This window comes from Lynx canadensis, chromosome B1 (assembly GCF_007474595.2).
Source record: "Lynx canadensis isolate LIC74 chromosome B1, mLynCan4.pri.v2, whole genome shotgun sequence".
NCBI lineage: Eukaryota > Metazoa > Chordata > Mammalia > Carnivora > Felidae > Lynx > Lynx canadensis.
Window position 1 is genome coordinate 135,160,108 of NC_044306.2, and position 27,154 is coordinate 135,187,261.

General features: G+C 34.6%; 1 protein-coding gene across 10 annotated transcripts in view; it reads left to right on the forward strand.

Annotated features, from left to right (window-relative positions):
• MAPK10 (mitogen-activated protein kinase 10) overlaps nt 1-27,154 on the forward strand; it is a 342,250-nt gene that overhangs the window by 280,102 nt on the left and 34,994 nt on the right. For all 10 annotated transcript variants that reach the window (XM_032592947.1, XM_030313501.1, XM_030313497.1 and 7 more), the window contains 2 exons: nt 10,384-10,566; nt 15,144-15,268. In XM_032592947.1, coding sequence (XP_032448838.1) covers nt 10,384-10,566; nt 15,144-15,268 — 308 coding nt within the window. The remainder of the gene's footprint in view (nt 1-10,383; nt 10,567-15,143; nt 15,269-27,154) is intronic.

Sequence of the window (27,154 nt, forward strand, 5' to 3'; positions counted from 1 at the left end):
AACTGTGAGATCATGACCTGAGTCGAAGTCGGCCGCTTAACCGACTGAGCCACCCAGGCGCCCCGAGAATTGGCTATTTTAATTTAGATGATTTTTTTTCTTTCTCCTGAACACTCAAGGATCTTAGCACAAACTAATTTAGATCATTACTGTACCAACTTAAATATACCCAGTGTTTACTTCTTTTTCTTTAGCCTCATACATTGACAATATTATAATATTATTGCACACAGAATTTGTTTAGATTCACCTTGATATGAAAGAATTCTATAATTTTCTTGGCTTACCACTACTTCTTGCAATTTGGCCCTTTATTTTAAGATTATTTTCCTTCTTTCAACATTAAAAATCAGCTTTGTTCTTCCACATCGACAACAATTTACATGAAAATAAAAATATGAATATAATGCCTGTTACAGTAATATTAAATCAAATAAAATACACCTCTGGTTTCCAGTTCCACATTTAAGAAGCTTGGAAGTAGTCACTTCATCCTAACAAGATGTAAAAAGGCTAAATAGATTGAAAATCATCAACACTCTTTGATCTGTAAGGGAGGGGAAGACATAGAGAAAACTACTGCTCCCAACCGTTAGAGAAACAGGCTAATATAGGGTTTCATGTCAAGGGTAGAAAAATCTGAACTATAATTGACAAACTTCTAGAAACTCAGCATGGACAACTCTCAGATTTAAAAACTCCGGGGAGAGTCAGTCGCATGGAACCACAACATTGTTAGATTTACCTCCAAGAACTTGATCAGGTTCCTACAGAAAATATGAGAGAAAGATCACCTCATTTTTCCTATAGTGGGGAGGGAAAAAGAATCAATTTTAAATACACAAGGACAATCTGTTTTTGTTTGTTTGTTTGTTTTAATTTTTTTTAATGTTTATTTATTTTTGAGACAGAGACAGACAGAGCATGAACAGGGGAGGGTCAGAGAGAGAAGGAGGCACAGAATGTGAAACAGGCTCCAGGCTCCGAGCTGTCAGCACAGAGCCCGACGCGGGGTTCGAACTCACGGACTGTGAGATCATGACCTGAGCCAAAGTCGGCCGCTTAACCGACTGAGCCACCCAGGCGCCCCGGACAATCTGTTTTTCTAATTTCTTTCTTTCTTTCTTTCTTTTTAACCTTTATTGAGTTTTTAAATTTTAATTCCAGTAGAATCAACAGTGTTCTATTAGTTTCAGTGTATAATATAGTGATTCAAAAATTCTATACATTACTCAGTGCTCTTCATGATTTGTGTACTCTTTAATCCCCATCACCTATTTCACCCATCCCCTCACCCACCTCCCCTCTGATAACCATGAGTGTGTTCTCTATAGTTAAGGATTCATTTCTTGGTTTGTCTCCCTCTCTTTTTTCCCTTTGCTCATTTGTTTTTCTAAATTCCACATATGAATGAAATCATATTTGACTCTCTGACTGACTTATTTTGCTTAGCATTATCCTGTCTAGCTCTATCCATGTCATTGCAAATGGCAAGATTTCATTCTTTTTAATAGCTGAATAATATTACATTGTATACACCACTTACTTATCCATTCACCTATGAATTAATATTTGGGCTGCTACCATAATTTGGCCATTGTAAATCATGCTATAATAAACATAGGGGTGCATGTATCTGTTTGAATTATTATTTTTATTTTTTTGGTAAATACCTAGTAGTGCAATTACTGGATCATAGAGTAGTTCTATTTTTAACTTTTTGAGGAAACTCGTTACTGTTTTTCACAGAGGCTGTACCATTTTGCATTCTCACCAACAGTGCATGAGAATTCCCATTTCTGTACATCCTCACCAACACTTGTTTCTTGTGTTGTTGATTTTAGCCATTCTGACAGGTATGAGGTGATATCTCATTGTAGTTATGATTTGCATTTCCCTGATGATTAGTGATGTTGAGCATCTTTTCATGTGTCTGTTGGTCATCGATGTATCTTCTTTGGAAAAATGTCTGTTCATTTCTTCTTCCTGTTTTTAAGTTGGATTATTTTTTTTTTTAATTTTTTTTTCAACGTTTTTATTTATTTTTGGGACAGACAGAGACAGAGCATGAACGGGGGAGGGGCAGAGAGAGAGGGAGATACAGAATCAGAAACAGGCTCCAGGCTCCGAGCCATCAGCCCAGAGCCTGACGCGGGGCTCGAACTCACAGACCGTGAGATCGTGACCTGGCTGAAGTCGGACGCTTAGCCGACTGTGCCACCCAGGCGCCCCTGGATTATTTGTTTTTGAGTGTTGAATTATATCAGTTCTTTATGTATTTGGAGTACAAACCCTTCATCCATTCAGTAGTTGCCTTTTAGTTTTGTTGATTGTTTCCTTTGCTGTGCAGAAGACTTTCATTTTGATGTAGTTTTAATAATTTATTTTTGCTTTTATTTCCCTTGATTTGGGAGACATATCTAGAAAAATGTTGCTATGGTTGATATCAGAGACATTACTGCCTGTGCTCTCCTCTAGGATTTTTATGATTTCAGGTCTCACATTTAGCTCTTCAGTCCATCTTGAATTTATTTTTGTGTACGGTGTAAGAAAGTGATCTAGTTTCACTCTTTTGCATGTGGCTGTCCAGTTTTCCCAATACCATTTGTTGAAGAAACTGTCTTTTCCTCATTGCATATTCTTTCCTCTTTTTTCAAATTGACCATATAATTGTGGATTTATTTCTGGCTTTTACTTTTTTAATATTTATGTATTTATTTTTGAGAGAGAGAGAACAGGAGAGCAGGGAAGGGGCAGAGAGAGAGAGAAGGGAGAGAGAATCTCAAGCCGACCTTGTGCTGTCAGTGCAGAGCCCCATGCAGGGCTCAAACTCAGAACCATGAGAATCGTGACCTGGAAATCAAGAGTCAGATGCCCAATGAACTGAGCCACCCAGATGCCCTATTTCTAGTTTTCTATTATGTTCTGTTGATCTATGTGTCTATTTTTGTGCTGGTACCATACTGCTTTGATTACTACAGCTTTTTTCAAGTTATACTATGAAGTCTGGAATTATGATACCTTCAGTTTTGTTTTTTTCTTTTTCAAGATTGCTTTGGCTATTTGGGGTCTTTTGTGGCTCCATACAGATTTTAGGATTATTTGTTCCAGTTCTGTGAAAAATATTTTTGGTATTTTGATAGGAATTACATTAAATCTGTAGATTGCTTTAGGTAGTATAAACATTTTAACAATATTTGTTCTTCCAGTCCATGAGCATGAACTGTCTTTTTATTTCTTTGCATTATCTTCATTTTCTTTCATTAGTGTTTTATAGTTTTCAGAGTATAGGTCTTTCACCTCTTTAGTTAGGTTTGTTCCTAGGTAGTTTATTATTTTTGGTGCAGTTGTAAATGGGATTATTTTCTTAATTTCTCTTTCTGCTGCTCATTTTTAGTGATTTCTGCTCAGTGTACAGATTTCTGTACATTGATTTTGTATCCTGTGACTTTACTAGTGAATCCATTTGTCAGTTCTAGTAGTTTTTTTGGTGGAGTCTTTCAGGTTTTCTATTTATAGTGTCCTGTTATCTGCAAATAGTGAAAGTTTTACTTCTTCTTTACTAATCTGGATGCCTTTTATTTCTTTTTGTTTGATTGCTGCAGCTAGGACTTCCAGTACTATGTTGAATAAAGGTGATTAGAGTGGACATTCTTGTCTTGTTTCTGACCTTAGGGGAAAAGCTCTCACTTTTTCCCCATTGAAGATATATTAGCTGTGAGTGTTTCATATATGGCCTTTATTATGTTGAGGTGTGTTCCCTCTAAATCTGTTTTGTTGAGGGTTTTTGTCATGAATGGATATTGTACTTTGTCAAATGCTTTTCTGTGCCTATTGATATGATCACATAGTTTTTATCCTTTTTCTTATTGATGTGATATATTTTGAGATCATTTTCTCACTCCTAAAGAACACCCTTTGAAAGTCCTTTAGTAAAAGTCTTTGATGATGAAACTTTTTTTTTTTTTTTAGTTTCTCTTATTTAAAAGATAGTTTTTTTGGATACAGAATTACAGATTAGTAAGTTGTTTTCTTTTGGCATTTTAAAGATACTCTTCTCCTGGCTTTTTGTTTCCAATATTGCTGGTGAATAATTAGCTGTCCATTTGATGGTCATATTTGAATATAGTCTGTCCTTTCTCTCTGCCTTCATTTAGGATTTTTTCCTTTGTCTTTGGTTATTTGCTGTTTCTCTACCATGTAATTAAGTATAAATTTATTTTCTTTCCTTTATTTTTTTCTTTTCTTTTCTTGGAATTTCTGTTTTCATTTTTTAAAATATTTTCAGTGTCCTATTCTTTACATTATCTCCATTATAAAACTCTGATTGAACTTAAAGTAGACATTCACTTATTCAACAAATATTGCTAAATATGTGCTGGGAACTTTTTGTTTCCAGAGACATATCAGTAAACAAACTGACTGAAATCCTTGTTGTCATGAGATTTCTGATAAAAGGCACTGTACTGAAGGGATTATAAATAGGAATAAGAGGGTCAAAGTACTAGGATGGGGGCAGAGATAGTCTCCTTTTGTTTTTTAACTTTAAACATAAAATGTTTTGTCAAGAGTGCCTTAAATGGCATTGTTTTCTTGATCTCATATAAACCTGATTGTCCCTTCTTAATCTCCCTTTTGTTATATGTAGTGTTATACCCAGAAATGGATTTAATCAAACGGTCTCAAATAAGAGACTACAGTTTTCCAAAACTCTCCTTAAAAGAATTTTATATTTCTGTTTAGTGTTAGGAGTTGTTTTATTGCCACCTTTGTCTGAAGACACCTGGGTAGCTCTGTCAGTTAAGGGTCCAACTTCAGCTCACTCAGATCATGATCACAATTCGTGAGTTCAAGCCCCACATCAGGCTCTGTGCTGACAGCTCAGAGCCTGGAGCCTGCTTTGGATTCTGTGTTTCCCTCTCTCTCTGCCGGTCCCCTACTCATGCTCACTCTCTGTCTTTCTCTCAACAATAAACATTAAAAAAATTTAAAGCCATTATATTTACCATTTTTAAAAGTTCTTTTTTCAGCTCTATTTTTCAGCTATAAAGTATAGAAGCCAAATTATCTCCAAGATCTCTTACCAGTTTCAAACTGGAGATAGTGTCAGATCCAGCCTTTATGAGGCCAGGATATCGTAGCTTGAGGAAGGTGTTTTGTAAGAACAATAATTTATTTATATTACAAATATCAAATTAGGTACAGAGTCTTATAAGGGATTTGTGCCAATGAGAGTCCCCAAAGATAAACCTTCAATAGCTTAATAAATATTCAACTGTTGTGACAAGATATTAATATAGATTGGATTTCTTTATATGTGAAATGTCTCCTCATTTTTTGCTTTGTGAGGGAAATACAGATTACAGTAATAAATACACTTATAAGACAAAATGGACTATGCTGAAATCCATATACATCATGCTTCAGATATCAGCCTTTGGATGTTCTGTGTCCTATGGTATTCCATTCACGGCCTGCTGCCAGGGAACAAATAGCCTTTACTCAAATGGTTAGCTTTGAGGTTTTTAATGCATTTTGGCTCATAATATTTCTTCTTCCTGTGCCCATTTATAATGAAAACAAATGTTAGTTATTATTGTGCATTAAGTCACTTATTCATATTTCGTGTTACTAGAGTTGGAGGGGGACTTTTGAGAGAAAAAGAACATTTTCAAATAAAAAAAGCGTGAAAAGAATTTTAAGTAATAAAACAGCTCAAGACATAACCATGAAAATCTGGATCCAGAACTACGTCATATGTGTTTATATATATTTCTATTCTCGTCTTTGAAATTGTCCTAAGTAGTAAGAGTTCTTTTGAGGGCATATTTTATCATAGAGAAATAGAGTAATTATTGAATTAAACAGTCTATATTTTGAATCTTATATTGAATAGCTTTTGTACTTTTTATGAGCAGCACCCCATGGGTGATAGCAACATATAATTTTCATCCTTCCTCAGATGATGATGGGCAGAACCCCTCTCCCTCTGCTGGGAGACTGTGTATACCACTTGCTGTAATTTCCTATCGTCTTTTCAAGACATTGACATGAGGAAGAGGGATAAATGTCAGCATTTTTCTTTCACTGAAGTATTTCCAGGTGAATAACCCCTACATTTTCCATAGCAAATAGGTCTGGATTCATCTTTTGGTGAAATTGACCTTATTCTAATTTGTGCATTAAAGTGAAATATGTTAGTACTGTATTCTTAAGTCTGGACTTAGTAATTTGTAAGAGACTTTTAGTACATTCTACACTAGTATTTCTCAAAATATAGTCCAGGGGTCATCTGGATTGCAATTACTATGATATTTTTAAATAGCATGCTAGACCTGTGGACTCAGAATCTTGTAGATCAACATGGAAAGGGAAGGGATCTATATTTTATAAGTTCCCTATATTATAAAAATTCAAAGTTGGGAGCCACAGTTTTATATCATGACACCTAACAAATGGCATGTATGTCTCCACTTCCTTATTGCACATTCATTGCAGACATTACTGATTGATTGCAGTATTCTTTCCTATAGGGGTAATATAAAGCCACACAATTGTCAACACAGTGCAAAAGCTTGCAAGCTGGTTGGCTTGCAAGACAGAATAGCTTCTCCTGGAGCTTTTCTAAACAGACTGGTCTCTTGGGCAAAATTATCTTTAAAAATACAGTTACCAATTTGGAGACAAACACTAATATCCTTCAAATTTCAAAGAGATGTTAGAAATTTTTTTTTCCACAAAATATTGACTATGAGGCAGAATAGACAGCAAGTCTAAATTCATGGAGGTGTCAACTCCGGAAACCATATTCATAATACCAGAAGGTAACCAAAGATGGGAAAAAACATAAAAAGAAGATACAGCTGTTTAAAAGGCATAGTAGAAATGAGGTCATTAAACAACTCTTTATGATTCCACTTAGTAGCTTCTGAAAGCTAAAATGTGCATAGAATAAATTATGTTCACAATTACGATCCAAAATACCCAGAGAAGGATAAGGCATTTTTTTGTACATTACGTTCAAGGCAGTTTGTGATAATGTTTTAGAAGCTTCCCAAACCAAGGAAGTTAAAGGAAAAGGAGACCTGAGATGTAAATTCTTAGCTAATTGATAAAATTTACTGGAATAATTTTCAATTTTGGGATTTCAGATACTTACCTTTACAATCCGTACTTACTTTGTTTTATTCATCCCTTATAGTATTATTTGTTGAAGGCATTAGTAATAGTCACTATTTGCACATTATCTTGTTATTGTACTCTATAAAATCAAACTTTTGGTAATATGACTATTTTTCGTATAGTGAATTTAGAATTAGATAAGGAAATTGTCAAATAGTTCCTCATAGATGACATTTTTTTCATTTGTATTAAATGACTTTGATAATTATGTTAAGCATGATAATTTCTAAAATAGTAGATCAAAAATATAAAATATGTGTATTTATTGCTTTTTTGATAATTGCACAGGCAGGAATCTATAAATATTCAGATCCTAACTCAGTGTAAAAATGATGACTTTTGAGTGTTGTAAAATAAATAAATCCTTTCACAAAAATAATTTTGGCCTTCTTTAAAAAATATTTATGATGTTTTTAACACATAATCATAAAAATCTAGTTACTATTTGATGTACTTTTAGAAATATGATCATTGTGGAAATCTGATAATTTTTAAATTCCTTTAAAATTTGTCACCTTGTTTTCTATTTAAAATATTAATAAAATTAATTATTTTATGTGTGAATATGTTGACCTGATAGACTAGGGATACCTTTTCAGAGATTTTTTTGAGCCTGTGACAAGCATACTATCAATTTTATGGTGAAATTAAAGCAATTTCTACCACATCAATTCCAAACTTGCTCCTTTCCTTACTTGAATTCTTGGAACAAGTACTGGACTTGGAGCCAGGAGATATGACTTCTAATCTTGGCTTTTATTTAGCTGATTATGATTATAAAGAAAAATCAGGTGGTTAACTAAGAGTAGTTGGACACAGTTGTTCATCTTGTGATCCTGTGAACATCGGGAAAGCAAGAACTTACTACTTAAATATAACTATTAGTGTTTATAAGAAGAATGAACTTGAAATGGAATGGTTAAAATAAAGGCACACACTTTTAAAGATGACTATACCACACATTTGCAGTTAGAATGTTCAACAGCACATTGTCAATAATATTCTTGTTTCCCTTCTTTTTGTAAACCATTACATCTAAGACCATAGCAAGTGTTTCATCTAAAAAGCAATCTAAGGTAGGAAGAACACTGAATGCTTCCATAGACTTTAATTATGATTTGTAAAAAGAAATATTTTGACAGTTCTTATTTAATAGCTTCCAGAATATTTGACTATCCTTAACATATATTGTAAAAATACCATGGAATTTTATTGGGAATGCTACTTTACAAGCAATTAATTATTTTTTACTCTAGCTAAATGTAACTACAATATAATAACGTGTTGGGAGTATTTTTCCAACTTTGTTAAATGAGTCATTTATGGAAAATCTGACTGCTTCTTTGCCCTTATTTTTATTTCACATCAAGTCTTCAGAATTCTAAGGAGGTGTGACCAATGATTAAATGATGGCTTTGTAGGCCCATGATAACCTAACTGTATTAAAGAGTAGACGTCTTTTAATAACTTACAGTGTAAACGTGGAGATTTATTTAATTTTAATTATTGGCATTTTCTATTTAAATATGTCTAAGTAGTTATAGCTTACCTATGTCCATAGTACTAACATAAGTTTTTGTCTAAGAGTAACTTTTTACTCTAACCTTTTGTAATCTTTTAGTTCCTTTATTTCTAATGTGTCTGATTTACTACTATATTCTCATGCACATAGTAACTGAGATGAACTTTTATTGAAACATGTTCTTATTTAATTGCTCCTACTGTTTTATAAAGGAATATTCTTCGGTTTTTCCCAACCACATTTCATTTTTTTAATACTACGTAATCATTTATTTTTTTATTTCAGTAATTGAGAGGATATGTAATAATTTAAATTTTATTCCTTAAGATTATATGAGAGATAGAAGGGGATTAGCAAATTAGCTTGATATTATCTTTGTTTAATCTTTTATCTACTTTGCATTATATATTTGTTTTTGTTTAATGTAGTTAATTTTGTCTTTTGTTAGGAGTGCTGATCTTTTTCAGTCTAACTCTCCTGAAGAGCGAGGGGCAAAGTTTTTACAAATCTCAACAGAGTAATACTATAGTTAGATCCCTGACTTGTCACAAATTACATTTGCAGAAAATAATTAATTAACACTAAAGGACAGAGTTGTAGAAAAGTAAACAATGTAAGAGAGAGCACTTCCTGTGTTATTGTATTTAAGAATAATTTCTAAGGCTTCTATCATTCATTGACACATGGCAAGGACATTTGTTTGAAATCAACTTCTTCCAGTTGGTTCTTCAGAGTTTTCATGGGTGGTTAAGGCTCTGACATATCAAAGCTCTGACATGTCTTAAGGCTCTGATATATCAAATATTAATGACAGATGAAAAAGAAAATCTCAGTCAGTGAGTGTGTCTGTCAAAGATCCTTAATTTGGGAAATATTAGTTTTCATAGAGGGAAAATATTTTCCTGTAAAATTCCCCATGCTTAATGTACTTTTGAAACACTTATACTTGGATGGAAATCTGTTAAGTTGAACATCCTGTATTTATGCTCATATCTCACTGAAAGCAATATTCAGGAATGCAGGGCACTACTATCAGAAGTAACAAAAATAGGTATGAAACTGCAACTACTTTGATAAGTAGAATTTTTTTAACTCTTTGTTGAAGAATAATGAGTTCTTTTATGATAAAAAATTATACTGATCCCATATTTAATGCATTAGTAACATTAACAGATGATGAAATTTCCTCTTTTCTAGAGAAAAGAGGAAAAAAGTCTTAAAAGGAGTTTAAAACAATGTAAATGCATCTTATAAAGTATTTATGTATTTCTCATTTTTAGGAAATAAGTTATTGAGGTATTTTCACGTCAAAAATATTTTTGTCGCGTTTTTCTCATTTAAATCATGTGGTTATATAGAAGTTTATCTCAATATAAGAAATTCTTCTGTTTTTTAAATACCTTTTCATCTTTACAACTCAAAGACTGTTTCATGATATCCTATTTTGTTAAGTAGTGCTAATTCCCCAAAAGTGTATATATGCCACAAGTGAATTTAAAATTCCAAGAGGGTTCATTGTCTGACAATTCTGGTTTGAGATTTTTGTCCTTTTTTGCTTATTAAAACTCCAGTTATGTTGATGATTACTCACGAGTTTGAGAAGCAGTTAGTCTCCCAACTAGTGAAAGGCAAGACCTAGTAGGTCTGCTTCTTTTTGCCCTTAACTGTTCAATTCTCAGATATTGACCAGTGGAACAAGGTGATTGAGCAACTAGGAACACCATGCCCAGAATTCATGAAGAAATTGCAACCCACAGTAAGAAACTATGTGGAGAATCGGCCCAAGTATGCAGGACTCACCTTCCCCAAGCTCTTTCCAGATTCCCTCTTCCCAGCGGACTCTGAGCACAATAAACTCAAAGGTATGTCCACCAGGGACAATTTCAGAACCACCGTGTGGGTGATGGTCTAAAGAAGCAAATGATACAGACACCTCTCTTTAACTACCTCAATTTAAGGAATATTTATTTATTTAAGCTTGTTTATTTATTTTGAGAGAGTGCGTGCCTGCGCGTGAGAGAAAACAAGTGGGGGAGGGGCAGAGAGAGAGAGAGAGAGAGAGAGAGTCTCAAGCAGGCTCTGTGTGGTCAGCATGGAGACTGACATAGGGCTGGTACTCATGAATGGTGAGATCATGACCTAAGCAGAAATGAAGAGTCTGTTGCTTAACCAACTGAGCCAGGTGCCCCATAAATTTAAAGAATATTTTTAAAAGATCTTTTTAAAAAAAAATTAAAAGAAAAAAATATTACTAAGGGCATGTGGCCAAGGATTTTAGAATTGTGTAGATATTCAGAGGGAAAGATAGTTATAAAGGATGTGACAGTGGTATGGGTTAATTATGTCATGAGGCTTATTTAAAATCTTAAAATTCTTTTGCAGTGTAACTCTAAAAGACCAAAGTGATATACATTGAAATCATTGTTCTAATTCTTTTTATTACCTGGAGAACACTTTCAACACAAGTTTTTAGTTATAAAATCTTGGAGATGCAGGTGTTTGCATTTTCTTTTATTTATATTTTATGTAATATTTAACCACCATTTTTTCCATTTTAGAGTGACAAATGAGATTTTACCTATTCATTTTATATTCAATATAAATGCTTTCATTAATAAGTAATTCTTTCTACTACAATGTCTACAGTTATGAACTTCAATAGCAAATCTTAGTTTCTTCACCCACAAAACTTAAATAATGATGCCTTAGTCATAGGATTAGAGATAAGGGATAAATTTGCCAATGTGTAAAATAGATTATAAATAATATTCTACTTCTTGTTTTAATTTATAACGTTTTAGAGAACCTCATTTTTGAAACAAATTTTATGTTTTTCCTGTCTGAGCTCAAATGCTGCCCCTGAATATCTGTGTGAACCTGGACAAGTTATCTCATCTATCTATACCTCCTTTAACAAATGAAAGTAGAAGGTATCTACCTTAGGATCATTGGGAGGATTAACTGACTAAATATTTTGTCAAGCACTTAGCACAATGCCTGGCTCACAGTAAATATTCAATTGTCAGACATAAAAATGTAATAATTATTTTTTAAAATGTAACTGTATTTATCAAAAAACAAGAAGAATGCCTGCTTTTGAAATTTTAACCCCAAATGTTGGGTGGTTAATTAATTAACTGCAGACTTAACTTACAGACATAGTTTATAGCTAATACAGACTTGAATGAGACAGAGAAACTAAAATGTGATGCTACTATTTTCCATAATCTTATCATCCCCAGACTTTCATCTCCTGGGTTTTAAGTGTGCAGCATTGCTCCTGTGTTTGTGACAGTCTTATTGCACAGTTGGGTTTCTTCCTTTAGTTGACTCTACAGTCTCTGAATGACAACAGACTAAATTCTTGCTAGATGTGCTGCTTTTAAGATCAGCACCTGCCTATACACAGAATGAAGAAGAGCTAATACTCCAAATAGAGATTTGAAGAATTTATGTGTTTATGATGCTAATTGACCTGTCAGGCAAAAGTAATCCCTTTATATGAAGACATTTGTGTGTAAAAATGTGGAGATGATAAAAACCCTGATGAAATTATTTGAGATAATGACAGCACTTGTAGGAAAACAATTAAATAAAATGTTATGCTTCATAATATAATTCCAACTTTCTAGAGTTTATGTTTTGCCTTTTTTTTTTAATGTTTATGTATTCTTAACAGAGAGAAAGACAGAGCATGAACAGGGGAGGGGCAGAGAGAGAGAGAGGGAGCCACAGAATTTGAAACAGGCTCCAGGCTCCGAGCTGTCAGCACAGAGCCCAACGCAGCGCTCTAACCCCCAAGCTGTGAGATCATGACCTGAGACAAAGTCGGACGCTCAACCAACTGGGCCACCCAGGCACCCCTATGTTTTGGCTTTTTAATTCAATCTCTATGATTATATTATTTTTTCTGAAGATACACTAGTTTATATATTTATAGTTATTTAATGATAATTTTCATATAAAATTAATAAATTATAAAGAATTGTAAAAATGATCAGAAGGAAGAATTTACTATTGCTAAAAAAGAACATGAGATATTTACTTGCAAATAAAAGAGTGAAAAATGAGGAATTGAAGCCTCTTCCTCCTCATTTTGTTCCCTACAAATAGTATTGATCATTGTTTCTTAGTGAGATGCTTTGGTATTCCTGTAGTTCATGCCCCTATTGATGAGGAGTCCATTCCAACCTCCACCCTTTCTAAAAGCAGAAACATGGATGGGTTTGATGGGAGAATCTGTAGGAGGTGGATGTGTGCGTCTCAATACAAAATCAGTTACAAATCAAAGGGATCTTTGAATCAATAAAATAAATAAATATAGCCCTGTTGGGCCATTGGGGGTCCATAGAACAAAAAGAATATTTTCATCATAAAATTTTCAAATCAGCTTGGAACTGTATTTTCTGTAAAATTTTATATGTTTTTAGAGATTGAAAACTGTCTTTTTACCATTGGTTGGTATTAAATAAATAACTTACTGATTATCACTTTATTTATTTATTTATCTATCTATTTATTTATTTATGCATCTCTGGCACCTCCACTGTACCTACAATAGAATAGATATTTAGTTTTTTTTTTTTAAAGAATGTTTATTTATTTATTTATTTTGAGATAGAGAGCACACACGAGTGAGAGAGCTCTGTACATGTGAGCAGGCAAGAGGCAGAGAGACAGGGAGAAAGAAAGAAAATCCTAAGCAGGCTCTATTTTGTTGGAGCAGAGCCCAATGTGTGGCTTGATCTCATGAATGGTGAAATCATGACCTGAGCCAAAATCAAGAGTCGATGCTTAACTGACTGAACCACCCAGGAGTCCCAACATTTAGTATTTTATAAACTAAACTGTATCATCTACATCAATTTGGTTACAGAGCCTACCCGATTCTTTCTTTCAAATCTGTCCCTTCCTTGGGGTGCGTGGTTGGCTCAGTCGATTAAGCAGTCGACTTTGGTTCATGTCATGATCTCACGGTTCTTGAGTTTGAGCCCCACATCCAATTCTGTGCTGACAGCTCAGGGCCTGGAGCCTGCTTCAGATTCTATGTCTCTCTCTCTGCCTCTCCCCCACTCACACTCTGTCTCTCTCTCACAACAATAAATAAACATTAAAAATAATTTTTTTTTTTAATTTTTTTTTTCAATGTTTATTCATTTTTGGGACAGAGAGAGACAGAGCATGAACGGGGGAGGGGCAGAGTGAGAGGGAGACACAGAATCGGAAGCAGGCTCCAGGCTCCGAGCCATCAGCCCGGAGCCTGATGCGGGGCTCGAACTCACGGACCGCGAGATCGTGACCTGGCTGAAGTCGGACGCTTAACCGACTGCGCCACCCAGGCGCCCCTAAAAATAATTTTTTTAATTAAAAAAAAAATCTGTCCTCTCCTCTATTCTTGGAGCTTCTGTTCCTGTTAGAGCCCTCATCACCTCTCCCATCCTCAAAAAAGCCACCCCCGACCTTCTTGCCCCCACCAGACACTGCTTTATGCTGTTTTCCATCTCAGAAAAACTTTTAAAATGAGCACCTACATCCACTTTATCTGCTTCTTTTTTAAAAAACTTCGTTCTTTTGCATTTGTTTTTAATTATGTGAGCAATATATGTATATATTCTTCCCTCCTCAGAGGTAACTACTATTTTCAGTTTGTGATTATTTTTGCAGACATTTTCTACGCATTTATATATATTAATAGGGAGAGAGGGAAATATTTGTTGTTTTATTGTGAAGGGGCAGATTTGCGGAAATGGCATCATGATTTATGGATCATTCTGCAACTTCATTTTGTTACTTAGCACGTCATGTGGGTACATTCTCTTAAACTGCCTCATTCTCTTAAACTGCCAGCTACAATTCCATGGTACCTTTGTACCGTAGCTCAGTTTTTTATTCTATAGATGGAAATTTAGACTGTTTAAAAAATTTTTTCTTTCATAACCAGTGCTGCAGTGAACCTCCTTTCTGTAGTTTTTTAAGGAACTTGTACAATTGTTTCCCTAGGCTGTAATACTTTGGTTTCTCTTCAGATCAAATAAATCTTTCGCCTTTTTTCTTTTTCTTTTTTAATGAACATGTACAATTGTTTCTCTAGGCTGTATACCTAAAAGTGGAACTGCTAGATCATAAGGTATTCACATTTAAAATTTTAATGGATGGTCCAAATTTGCACTAAAAATATGTATCAATTTACATTCCCACCAACATGAACCAAATTACCTGGTGTTAGTAGATACAATGCCGTCTTTAATTTTTTCAAATCTGATGCATAAAAAATATTTCATTGTTTCATTTTGCATTTCCCTAATCACTTGGTGAATTTGCCTGGTGTTTGGAAGGGAGGTGCTAGTTTATCTTTATTTTCTTCATTTCCTCTCCCTCCCATAAATTTTCCTGCCAAAATCGAAATGTTACTAATTGTTTCTCTCACTCATCGTTTCAGCCAGCCAAGCCAGGGACTTATTGTCAAAGATGCTAGTGATTGATCCAGCAAAAAGGATATCTGTGGATGACGCCTTACAACACCCTTACATCAATGTCTGGTACGACCCTGCCGAAGTGGAGGCGGTAAGGCATAGACTGACTTACTTTCCTTCCATAAACACACCAGAGAAACTGGGTGTTCAGTGGTGAAAATGGAAAGAATTAGAACCCAAGAGCGCAAACAAAGCACCTTCATAAAATTCCTGTCACAAAGTTATTACCTTCCCCTCTAGAAGTTCTCTTCTACCTATATTTTATATGCTTTTCTTTTTCCAGGATTTTCTGTGAGAGATAATGATTTAGTCCAAAAAGCCCTAGCTGTCCATGAAATGCATCCATTTGTTTTTGTTACATTGTTAACACCTCCAGGGCCCCCTTTTTAATGTTGAATTATCAGCCTGTCCTGATACAAACTAAGTAGCAGAAATCATTACAGAGAGTATGTGGCGTTGCCTCTCTTTCCTTGATAAGATGCCTGCCATTAGTCAAGAGTGGCACTACAAACATTTCACAGGTAGAGCTTTTCCCAGGCCATTGGTGACTTAGTGAAACCTTACATGGATTAGATAAGAAAAACTAGGTAGTCCAATGCAGAATATTTCAGGTTGACTCTAAATCGACCACCAGAGTAAGTTATACATATGTGTTATAAATCTGGACATAGTTTAAGAATCTTCTCAGAAGCATAACTTTTTTTTTTTTTTTTTTTTTTTTTTTTTTTTTTTTTTACTATTTTTAACCATTCAGTATCTTCTCTTCTCTCCAAACTGTTTCTTTTGTCTTAGCCTTTCTCCTTTTCTGTGTGGAGCCAAGGCAAAGGGTTATTGTTGTTGCCCATGTGTGTTGTATAGGCTTCTTGATGGGAATGTCCTTTTGTCCCTCTTTTAAATGTTACTGTCAGCAATGTTTTCTTCTCCCAAAAGCACCAAACTCTCCTCAAATTCTTAGAATACCCCTGCTAAATGTTAACCTCAGTTTACATAATGACTTCAAATTACTTTGTTTGAATTGGTTTTTAATATTCTTTGAAATACTCTTTTTGTTTCTTTTCTCGTGTCTTTCTCTCTCAGTCTTCTTGCTTAAGCATAGTTTTGCTTTGTTTAAGCTTCCTTTTGTTTCATTGTGCGCCTGCCCATGTCGAGATGCTAGATTCAAACTGACCTAATTCTTATCCCTTCATCCTTCACTGGAGAAGTGAGATCCAACAGATGGGAGTGAGGATTAGGTAGAATTAAATATTATAGACATACTATTAAAAAAAACTACTTTTCATAGTAACCCAATCCTTAAGCATTCAAAAATTTTGGAGAAAACACTTCAGTGGTAAATTAGTCTCTCAAGTGTGGAAACGTTGTTAACAATCCTTGATGACATTTTCTTAAGATCTCCTCTCTTTAAACAGTTTTACAATGATGTTGAAATTTCAATTTGCTTAGAATTAATTTTTAATCACTTGATTTGATTCTTGCAAAATAAAATCATCATATTTTTATAGGTAAAAAATGGAATCACTTTTAGTCTCTCACTTTTGGGAAATACTTTCAAAGAAGTTCTTGGGGGTAGAATGAGGCCATGAAATAAGACAAAGTACGATTTATAGGTATGTGAAAAGTAAGCATAGAATTTTTCTTTGATGATTTTCAAGAAAATACTCTAGGTTATGTTGATAAAAATTTTAGACAAACATAAATTATTTGAAATTGCTGTTCCTCATTTATTTTGATCATTCAAATCAGGTGCCATATTTATTTTTCTCTCCATCTAATATAATGTGTGTAATCTGTTTTTAATGAATTGTGGCCCAGAGTTTAATTGGAGTCATAAAGTCTGCATTTGTAATTCACTTGTAATTATGTTGCCTATAAAAGGGACAGTTGTTTAGAATCTATAACAACATATTAATGAATAGCATCAGTGAGTTTTTAAATGTATTTTAACTTTTAATGAAAAAATTTCTTTGAAGGATAAAAAGATAAAACTTAGGACACTAAAATGGCTAGAACATTTTTCTCACTCATTTCAATATTGTCATCCTGGGTAATGGATAGTAACAGCACAAGACATGAATTTTAGGGGAAGGATTTGATAGAGCCTGAAGGTTTAGGAAAAAGGATCAGTTAATGCACAGAAGAACAAGCAAGTATTTAACATCTAGATTGGGATCATTGGTTATAGAGGGTAAATATGTTTTATATCTAGACATGTTGCAGTGAATAGGTTAGAATCCTGACCATAGGGCAAGGATAATTATTACTCTATTGGGGCACCTGGGTGACTCAGTAGGTTGAGTGTCTGACTTCAGCTCAGGTGATGATCTCAAAGTTTGTGAGTTTGAGCCCCACATCAGGCTCTGTGCTGACAGCTCAGAGCCTGGAGCCTGCTTTGGATTCTGTGTCTCCCTCTCTCTCTGCACCCCCGCCGCCCCACTCATGCTCTGTCTCTGTCTCTCAAAAAAATAAACATTAACAATAATTAATTTATTACTCTATAAAATGTATTATAGAAGTCACAACCATGAAGATCAGCCAACTAGGAAGAGACAGATCTTACAGATGCTAGAAGCAGTAGTCAACTATACTTTCTGCAATATGGTTAGAATTAATGCCTTTATTATTGCATGTTAACATACATTTAAAGTAAAACGACCTTCCCTTATGGATGCATGGCAAAGCTATTACGGAGTGATATATTTTCTGCCAAGACTGACAAGACTGTTTTACAGAGTAAACTCTGGTGAGTTCTATATTCCAAACAAGGGGAAGTATCAAATAATTAGAATTTCTATGATTAGAAGTTATCTAGGATCTCCAGGTTCAAGCAGCTTTCAAGTAACTCACGTGATGTTATAGAGGGAAGGAAATACAAAGACAAGAGGAAGTAAAAATATGTTTCATTGAAAGAAAATAGAGGCAAGTGGAGAGGGATAAAGGAGAAACTGCAAGAGAATGTGATGTCTTCAGGAAAACTAGAAAGGAGAGGAGAGAAATGCTACGTGTACTTATCTAATAATCCTACTATACCTATCTTATCACGTTTCCCAAAGTGCCAAAGTACTAAAATGAAAAGAGAAGAGCTTATGAATACTGTCATAACTCTAAGAGAGAAAATTATTCATGCAACCATGAAGTTGAAAATTTAAAAATTGAATGTCAAGGTTAATAGTGATCTGTGTAATAGTGCACACAGAGTTTTGAAGTTAGAACTGCTCAAATTATTAGCAAGTTATTATTCAAATACTGTTCAGAACAATAAGAGAATGTGCCCCAAACAGAGTGCAAAAGCCGCATTTCATGTCAGTGCTTTTTCATGAAACAGCTGAAAGGCATTCGAACTCTGTTTCAGCATTCATCAAGAGGGCAAAAACATACACAAGTGCAATTTATTCAGTTGTAGGCATCGTCCACAGGTAGGAAAGATGGGACAAGTTTAAATTTCTGCTCTCCCACTTACTAGCTGGCCTTGGTAAAGTTTCTTAACCTTTCTGCAACTCAGTTTTCTTAACTAAAAAGAGAGAACATTCATAATGCATAGTGTTCCTCTGATAATTTAAAGAGTTAATGTACATAAAGTGCTTAGTACAGTACTGCAGCCAGTGAGGATCATATAAATAATAGTAATTATTATTATTATTATTATTATTATTACTATTATGACTTTTACATGCAAACCTCAACTACCTTTGAGATTTGGGAAGATACATATATTTAGTAAAAAAGACCATTTGTTCAAGGAATTGCAGAAATATTCTACAACATTTAAAACATTAATCCCTGGAAATCATATAGCTCCTACAAAATTTTTAAAATTTGGTCCCTTTTTTTGTTGTTGTTGTTGGTATATGCTCACTTCTACCTTGTAAAGTATAAGAATTTGGTGCCATTTATTCAATCCAAAATAAAGGCATCTTATATTCGTAAATCCTCATTGTAACTGTCTTTATGAAACTAAAGGATATTCAGGGCTTTTTCCCCAAAGAGTCACTTTAAATATCTCCTCTGTGCTCTGTTAGAGGGAAATACAGAAACAGTGAAGATCATTGCCTTGTTTCTACCAGATTCTTGAGTTTAAGGTTTCTGTCAGAGAAGAGGGTGGCTTTCACTTTGCAACCTCTAGGAGTAGGGGAATAGACATATTTTAGGGGCATTAGCATGAACTGCAAGCTAAGGAAGAGTTGATTAACCATGTTTTGGGGCATATAAAAAGGGAATTTAAGAAGAATATGGGATGTGACCTTTTTGGTAAGCATGGTGTTATTTTTCTCAGAAATTCTAGAGCACTCCGAGAAAGGCTTCTATGGTTGTTCTGCATTGTTAGGGGTGGGGAGGGAGAATGGAACAGGAGAGGGAGGAGAGGAAGAGGTGAGGTGTTCAGCTACCCAACCAAAGGCATCAAAACTCAAAGTAATCCTCAAAAGATAGCAAATAAGAATGTAGGGAGTCAGAGAAGGACATTTTTTTTTATTTGTCAATTCATGACCAAAAGGAAGGATCAGAACCTGACACTAGAACCATCATCTAAGGTGGGACAGGTACTGGGGACCGGGCTCATGGCCCACAGTGATCAGCCAAATACACTGTTATGTTGAAGGCTTTGTCTCAGAGAGTCCCTGATACAGTCCTAAATAGTCAAAACATTATTCTGGGAATCTAGACAGAGAGGCAAGCTGAACCAGTCAGCCAGCTTGTATCTAGGAATTCTTCTCTCTAGTGGGCAAGCCCTGGGTACTTGAGAGGCCAGCAAAGTGGTGGCAGGCAACACAAGACCTTCTGTATGGTAGCCGAGTCAAAGTAACAGGAGGGAATGCTAGAACAGAGGTGTGGAATGTGGAGCTAGGGCTGAGGAGGAGACTTAGGAGAGAGGTTGGAAATGTTTTAATTGAGAGTATAAATACACATGCCATCCTTATAGAGACCAAAGTAAATGTGTGACTAACCCAACCGGTTTGGGTAGAATGTGATTAGGGAAGCAAGGCAGTGCTGAGCTGATTCATTATTTCTTACCTAATTCAAGATTAATTTGGGAATTGGGACAGGCTGGGTGGGAATTTAATCTACCTATACAGATCCTGAGTTACATCCTGGTCTCCAGATTCCCAGTGAGAGTATAACCCCGGAAACTGAGTAACACTTACATGTATTAGCACTGAAGTTCAATTAAAATAAACCACTTAGAAAATGTAAGCCCAGAATAGTCAGTGATGTTACACATTACTGTTTGTAACATAAGGTAATTAATAGAATCTTAAATGTTTTATTGATATTATTATTTACTATTTCATTCTTTTAAGGACTATGTTCTTTTTTGCCGAAAGTAAAAGGATTTATAGGAACAAGCTAACCTGACTGTATTAAGCTCTTTTATTGCAAAACCATCATAGATTTCATGCTCTTTGAGGAGAGTTACTATCTAACATTGTTTTAACCATCTCCTTGTGTACCATTGTATCTTATCGGTCATTACCAAAGAGAGCATATGAAAAGGATCACCAACCATATAGGAAATATGCATTATTTTCCATTATCTTGTGACATAGATATATAAATTTTCTTTTCTTTATTTTTGAGTTCCATTCCCTTTTTTAAAAATTGAAGTATAGTTGACACACAGTGTTACATTAATTTCCGTTGTACAACATAGCGACTCAATGAGTCTATATGCTATGCTCTGCTCATCACAAGTGCAGCTACCACCTGTCACCGTACAACACTATTACGATACCATTGATTATATTCCCTGTGCTGTACTTTCAACATTATGACCTTCATCATTATGATAACTGGAGGCCTGTATCTCCCACTCTTCTTCATTCATTTTGCCCATCTTCCCACCCCCTTCCCTCTGGCAACCATCAGTTTGTTCCTTGTATTTATGAGTCCGCTTCTGCTTTTTGTTTATTTGTTTATTCATTTGTTTTGTTTTTTAGATTCCACATATAAGTGAAATCATATGACACTTCTCTTTTTCTGTCTGACTTATTTCACTTCGCATGATAACCCCTAGGTCCATCCATGCTGTCTCAAATGGCACTATCTCATTCTTTTCTTATGGTTGTGTAATATTCCAGTGTGTGTGTGTGTGTGTGTGCATACACACACACCTCATCTTTCTTATCCATTTTTCTATTGGTGGGTACTTGGGTTGCTTCTGTATCTTGGCTATATTGCAATAAACATAAGGGTTTATATATCTTTTGGAATTAGTGTTTTCAGTTTCTTTGGGCAAATGCCCAGTAGTGGAATTACTGGATCACATAGTATTTCTATTTTTAATTTTGGGGGGAACCTTTTCTGTTCTGTTCTGTTCTGTTTCTGTTCTGTTCTGTTCTGTTCCATGTTTCCTACAGTGGCTGCACCAATTTACATTCCTACCAACAGTGCACAAGGGTTTCTGTTTCTCCATGTCCTTGCCGACCCTCATTATTTCTTTTTGATTCTAACCATTCTGACAGGTGTGAGGTGATATCTCATTGTGGTTTTGATTTGCATTTCCCTGATAATTAGTGATTTTGAGCCTCTTTTCATGTGTCTCTTGGCCTATATGTCTTCTTTAGAAAAATATCTATTCAGGTCCTTTGCCCATTTTTTAATTGGATTATTTGTTTTGTTTTTGTTTTTGATGTTGAAATTGGTTGAGTTGTATAAGTTCTGTATATATTTTGGATATTAAGCCCTTATCAGATATATCATTTGCAAATAGATATATAAATGTTAATGTTGCATATGCCTAGAAATATTTGCAAGGTAAATCTTTTTTGTTGTTGTTGTTCAAGGTAAAGCTTAAATGAGAGCTTAGAAATCATTGTAGAGTGGCTGTTCAGCAAATATCAACATTTAGAGTATCAGCTCTCTAATTATGAGCAGCTGCAGGAACACAGGACCAGAAACCATGATGAGAAAAGCAGAATAGGACTAAGCATGGGATCAGAAAGCTTTGAAAAGAGAATCAGAAGCCTATGGTCAAAGTAGTGTAGGTTCCAGAACTTGGTCTAAGCAATTCAGAGTGAGAGCTGATGCCAATATGTGGACAAATCAGATCGGGCAGGGAGATAATAGTTCAGGAGAGACATGTGGTCTAAGGTCAGAGTTCTGAGCAGATGCCACATTAAAGGGCATTTGAACAGTGGCAAAACTAAGAGTGTTTTCTGATTGGAATGCAAGTCTCAAGAGCAGGCACTCTTGGAACAGCCCAGAAATTAGCAATCAGAGGAAGCTACTACCAACCCTAAAAAGAGGAATTGGTTTCCTGGGGCCTAAGCCTATCTAGTGGGAGTGGGAGTTACAGAGATAGAAGAGATACAGCTGCTTCTGGAAAGAGGAAGTAAGAGAAATACTCTGGTTTTTCTCCACTCTCCCCATTTCCTAGCAGTGTTTGCCTTCTTGTTAGCAGTTCTAAGCCAGCTGATAGATGAGCCTGGGAAATGCAGCCTTCAGGGGCCAGCCTCTGAGACACAGAGAAGAAAAAAGAAGGGTGAGGACTGTATCTATGGGCAAATAGGCTGAGGGCTGGTACTCATCTATCCATTCTTTCTTCATTCGTAGCTCTAAAATTCTAAGTAAAACTGAAGTGAAATGGACTTAATCTGGAAAGCAGAAAACTTTGGAGATTGGAGGGGTGTTCAGGGGCCTTACTGTAAAATTGAAGCAAACATTACCCCCAATAACCCCTAATAATTATTTCATTTTCTTAAGTATCTTGTGATTGCTTTCTAAAGAATTGCGAGGACTATGCCAACTTGAGAGTCTTGGCATAAGAGTATTTCTCATTGGGTTTTTAATTGAGTATGTATACTTTCTTCCTTCTATCTGCTGGTGTCACTTTTTCAGTTGTTTGTTATGTAGTTGATGAGGAGGCTAAAGCTTGTGAAGCCAAGCATGTGCTTGGGGGGAATGAGAGATTCAACCATCTGTTTTCTAAGGTTGCTTACATTTCTTTCTCACCCACCTCTTTGTTATATCTTCCTTCTTAGTCTTTCCTTCTCTTCTTAGCCTTTTTCGCATTTTTATTCAGCTCCTATGAAACTGTTTGCATAGATCTTGATTATTTAACAGTTTAATATTTATTAATTCATTCCATAAATTTTATTGAACCCAAACTGTATATCCCACTGTCATCGGTGCTGGTGATTAAGCAGTGAAATAAAAAACAAAAACATTGATTTGATGTTGGTGGGCTTTTATTAAATTAACAGCTAATGGAAATTTTTATTGATTGGAATCTTATAACTCATCATCTCTGGACATAAATTCTTCCAAATATGGGTTATTTTATTACACTATTTAACTTGTTTAGTGTGTAATTTTCTGAATGTAAGAAGAATCTGTAATAACTTGTCTCTGTCAATATTAACCAGTTATAACTAAGTTGCAATGACTATCTTCTAATCTTTAACTAGATGTGCATCAATTGCTTTGAATTATACTTAACAAATTGTGATCAAAGATCTCTAGCTATGATTTAAAAAACAATATTATTTGGCTTGGAATATCAATCAATGTCCTGACCAGGTTTTAGTAACTGAAATGCATAGATTATTATTGAATAATCAAAGAATTCTGAAGTTGGCATACTAAGTAATGGAAAGATTGCATTTATAATTTAAAAATTCATCTATAAATATATTTACTTTTTGGAGCCTTCAAACAAAATTCAAATGGTTGAGGATGATGGTGGGAATTATTCTCATTCTCTACTTCTTATTCTCTTGAACATATTTTTATAGTAAAAACTAATATCATTTGTTTATGAATTTTATGTGTTAACTTCTGTTAAACCTACTTCGTGAATGATTTATTGTTTGTATTATCTTTGTCTTCATTAACTATGGCTTAGCCAATTGTCTTCTTCTAAATTCCCTTTAGTTTATAAGTTCCTAAAACAAAAAGAGTAAGCTTATAAATATATTGAATTATAAATGCATTAAATGCATTCTGCTAGCCTCAGAGTATATATCAATTTGGGAATAAGAAAAAATATGGGCTACCATGAGTATGAATTTGATGCATCTAATGTTCAGTTAATCAGTAGTTGTCCACGTTTCGGCAATAAACCACTAAATAAATGTGTATGTGATTGCTTTAAATATTTTAGAATCTCTTTGTTAAATCAGTCAAGTTTAACACTGTTGTGCGAAACGCGAAGTATCCAGAAGAGATGATTTAAATGAACTCTAAAGGAAAACAGTTTTCTGCATAGGCTGTATCTCTCCCAGTGAGATGAAAGGGCATTAACATCTTTGTAATTGACATTTCCCTGTGGTAAATCATATCAAAAGGTTAGGGCATGTCCTTAAGACAGCTTCTGAAGAAGTAATCAATCTGAAATTCAGAGACTACCGGTTTCGTTTCCTGATTTCCCCCAGGGGGAACAGACACAAGCTTAAACAGTTTATAGAGGTTATTTTTGTTGGCCTTTAGAGAACCCGAGAAGGAAGGCAGTTTGGACACAAAGTGTATTATAAAACACTTAGTAGTAACTCTCAAAATATAGAAAAGACCTTTTGAATATTTAAATAAGCATAACCAGCAACATTTGAGTTATTAAAGAATTTTTATGTAACAATCTAAAAATTTTTATTGAGGATGAAAAATTATATTTCACCAAAATAATAAGAAAACTAGTTTCTCTTAAACATTTAAATTCATTGATTGCCTCCATTGCTTTTCATTAAAGGAAAAAAGACAAATGATGTTATGTCTCTGAGTATGACCGAACATTTTATTAGTGATCTTATTACTAGTTTGCTCCTTGACATTATATAGGAGGTACACCTACTTGTAGTAAGAAATAAAAAAAAGAAACCCCCTTTACATATTTTTTAGATTCTTGCAATCATGTTCTTTCTCCTTGAAATTAAATTTGAAAACTTGTATAATTTTTTCTTTCACTTAGAACTAGACATACCTGTATATAATAAAGCACACAAATTGAGTTTTCTCAGGGAACTCCTATATAGAAATTTTATAAACAGAATCACTCTCAAAAAGATTTCTCATGCTGTTTCTAGCAATTTAAAAAGATCACACAAAAATTGTATGTAATACTTCTAAATATTTTCACAAGTAGAATAATCTACCTCATTTAAGAGCAAGGAAAAGAATCATTTAAAAAGTACCTGAAATATTTAATGTTAGGAATTTCATTTCCATAGTATGATATGGCATTCACTATGTATTTTTAAATTTGACAATCAGTCTAAATATTTCCCAAGTACCCATCTTTAGTCTGGTCTATACAGTAATCTGTGTGCAACTCACAGACTAAATGTTCCTATGAATTCTTTTAAATATGATTTGTTCTACTCACACAGAGTTAATAAACTGGCTGAATCCCTCTGTCAGCTGTTCTCTCCATCTGTCCTGACACAAGGAGTACCTCTTTGAGTCTTATGATTTCGTATTATTACAGCACACTGCATGCTGTGAAAAAGCTAGTGCAACACCCTGGCAGGCTTAATTTGAGAAATAGCTTGGTGCCATCTATCTGTCATGGAAGACCCTTTCAGTGGGGAGGTGAACTCTAAGTAGGTTTGTTATACTCAGAGTATATAAATTTAGAAATAAGTAGGAAGAAACATGAGCTACAATGGATGTGAATTTGACGCATTCTAATTATGTGTTTAATTATAGAAAGAGCAACTCATATTTTGTGATTCTCATTTGCTTGGTGAAAGTTACATCAATGTCTCTAATTTCTAATATCTGCCATTTGTGGAATTCTAAATTTCCATCTGTTCATGCTGATGTATTCTTTCAGCAGCAAAATGTGAGCAATTTACTAATTGCCTTCTAGAGAAAATATAACTTGCAGTAGATTTCATGTGCCCAGTGGCTCAGCTGTTAAAGTGAAGATATCTTTTGAATCACACTGGAATTGTTTTGATGCCATGTATTGTGTTGGTGAGAGCTTGTCAAAATGTTTGTTGTACATAGATTTAGCCACCTGCTTTAAGTGGCCCCTCTCCCTACATGACTTACAAGAAAAAATATGTACTTCACTCAAACACTAATTCATTTGTCTCTAATTTTAGCAAATTGTTCTACTGAAGAAAAACATTGTTCTTGATTTCAAATCATTGGGATATTTGGAACCCACTATATAAGATTCTTGAATGTCAGAGCTGGAGTTGCTGAATAGTTCATTCTCAGGAGATACCTGTTTTGCTGACTGGTGGAGTCTGTGCTCAGGTTTTTCTTTTTCATGTATTACATTGAGCCCTTTAGCCAGTGAATATTGTTAATCTCTTGAGTAGATCACTGAAGGAGAATTCTTTTCAAAAGGTGGAGAAGGAGCAGAAAGTACTTTTCTAGAACATTCCACATCCGGTGCTCTTTGAAAGGCTGAGTTATATGTCTGTCATGTTCTTCCAAATCTATACAATTTTTTCTTCTCTCCTAGTTGACCTCCTAGGTATTGTGAGATCCACCTACTTAACACAAGAAAGTTGACATTTGTGAGAGTGTATTTTATTTTCTTAATATTTTTGTCCTGGAAAGAAGAAATTATTCAATTATAGCATCTGTCTAGGATGCCACAAAGTAGTGTAATTCATAAACTGTGGAAGAAAAAAAAACACAAATAATTTTGTCCCTTTTTAGAGCTGCTTCTTCAAAGATAAGCAAAGAAGTCAGTGTTGGAACTTATAAGGTATTCTGTCAGTGAAAACTTACAAAATTTTATGATAAGAACAAGAATACAAAGAGGAGGAAAGAATAGGAAGCAGGTCAGAAGAGAGAATCTCTGTTCAACAGCTTTGCCCTGTATAGGTCATAAAAATGGCTGATCGCTAGGAAACACAACCTGTTTGGTAATTTGCATTCCTGCCTTGTTTGCCTCCCTGCAGTGTTGCTAAAATAATCAAACTAGACTGTTTCTTCCCCACAATTTTTTTGCCTTTCATAAAAGAATCTCTTCTAAACTACTGTGTGTATGTAAGTTCAAGTGCAGCTCTAAGGCACTTGTACTCATCCTCCT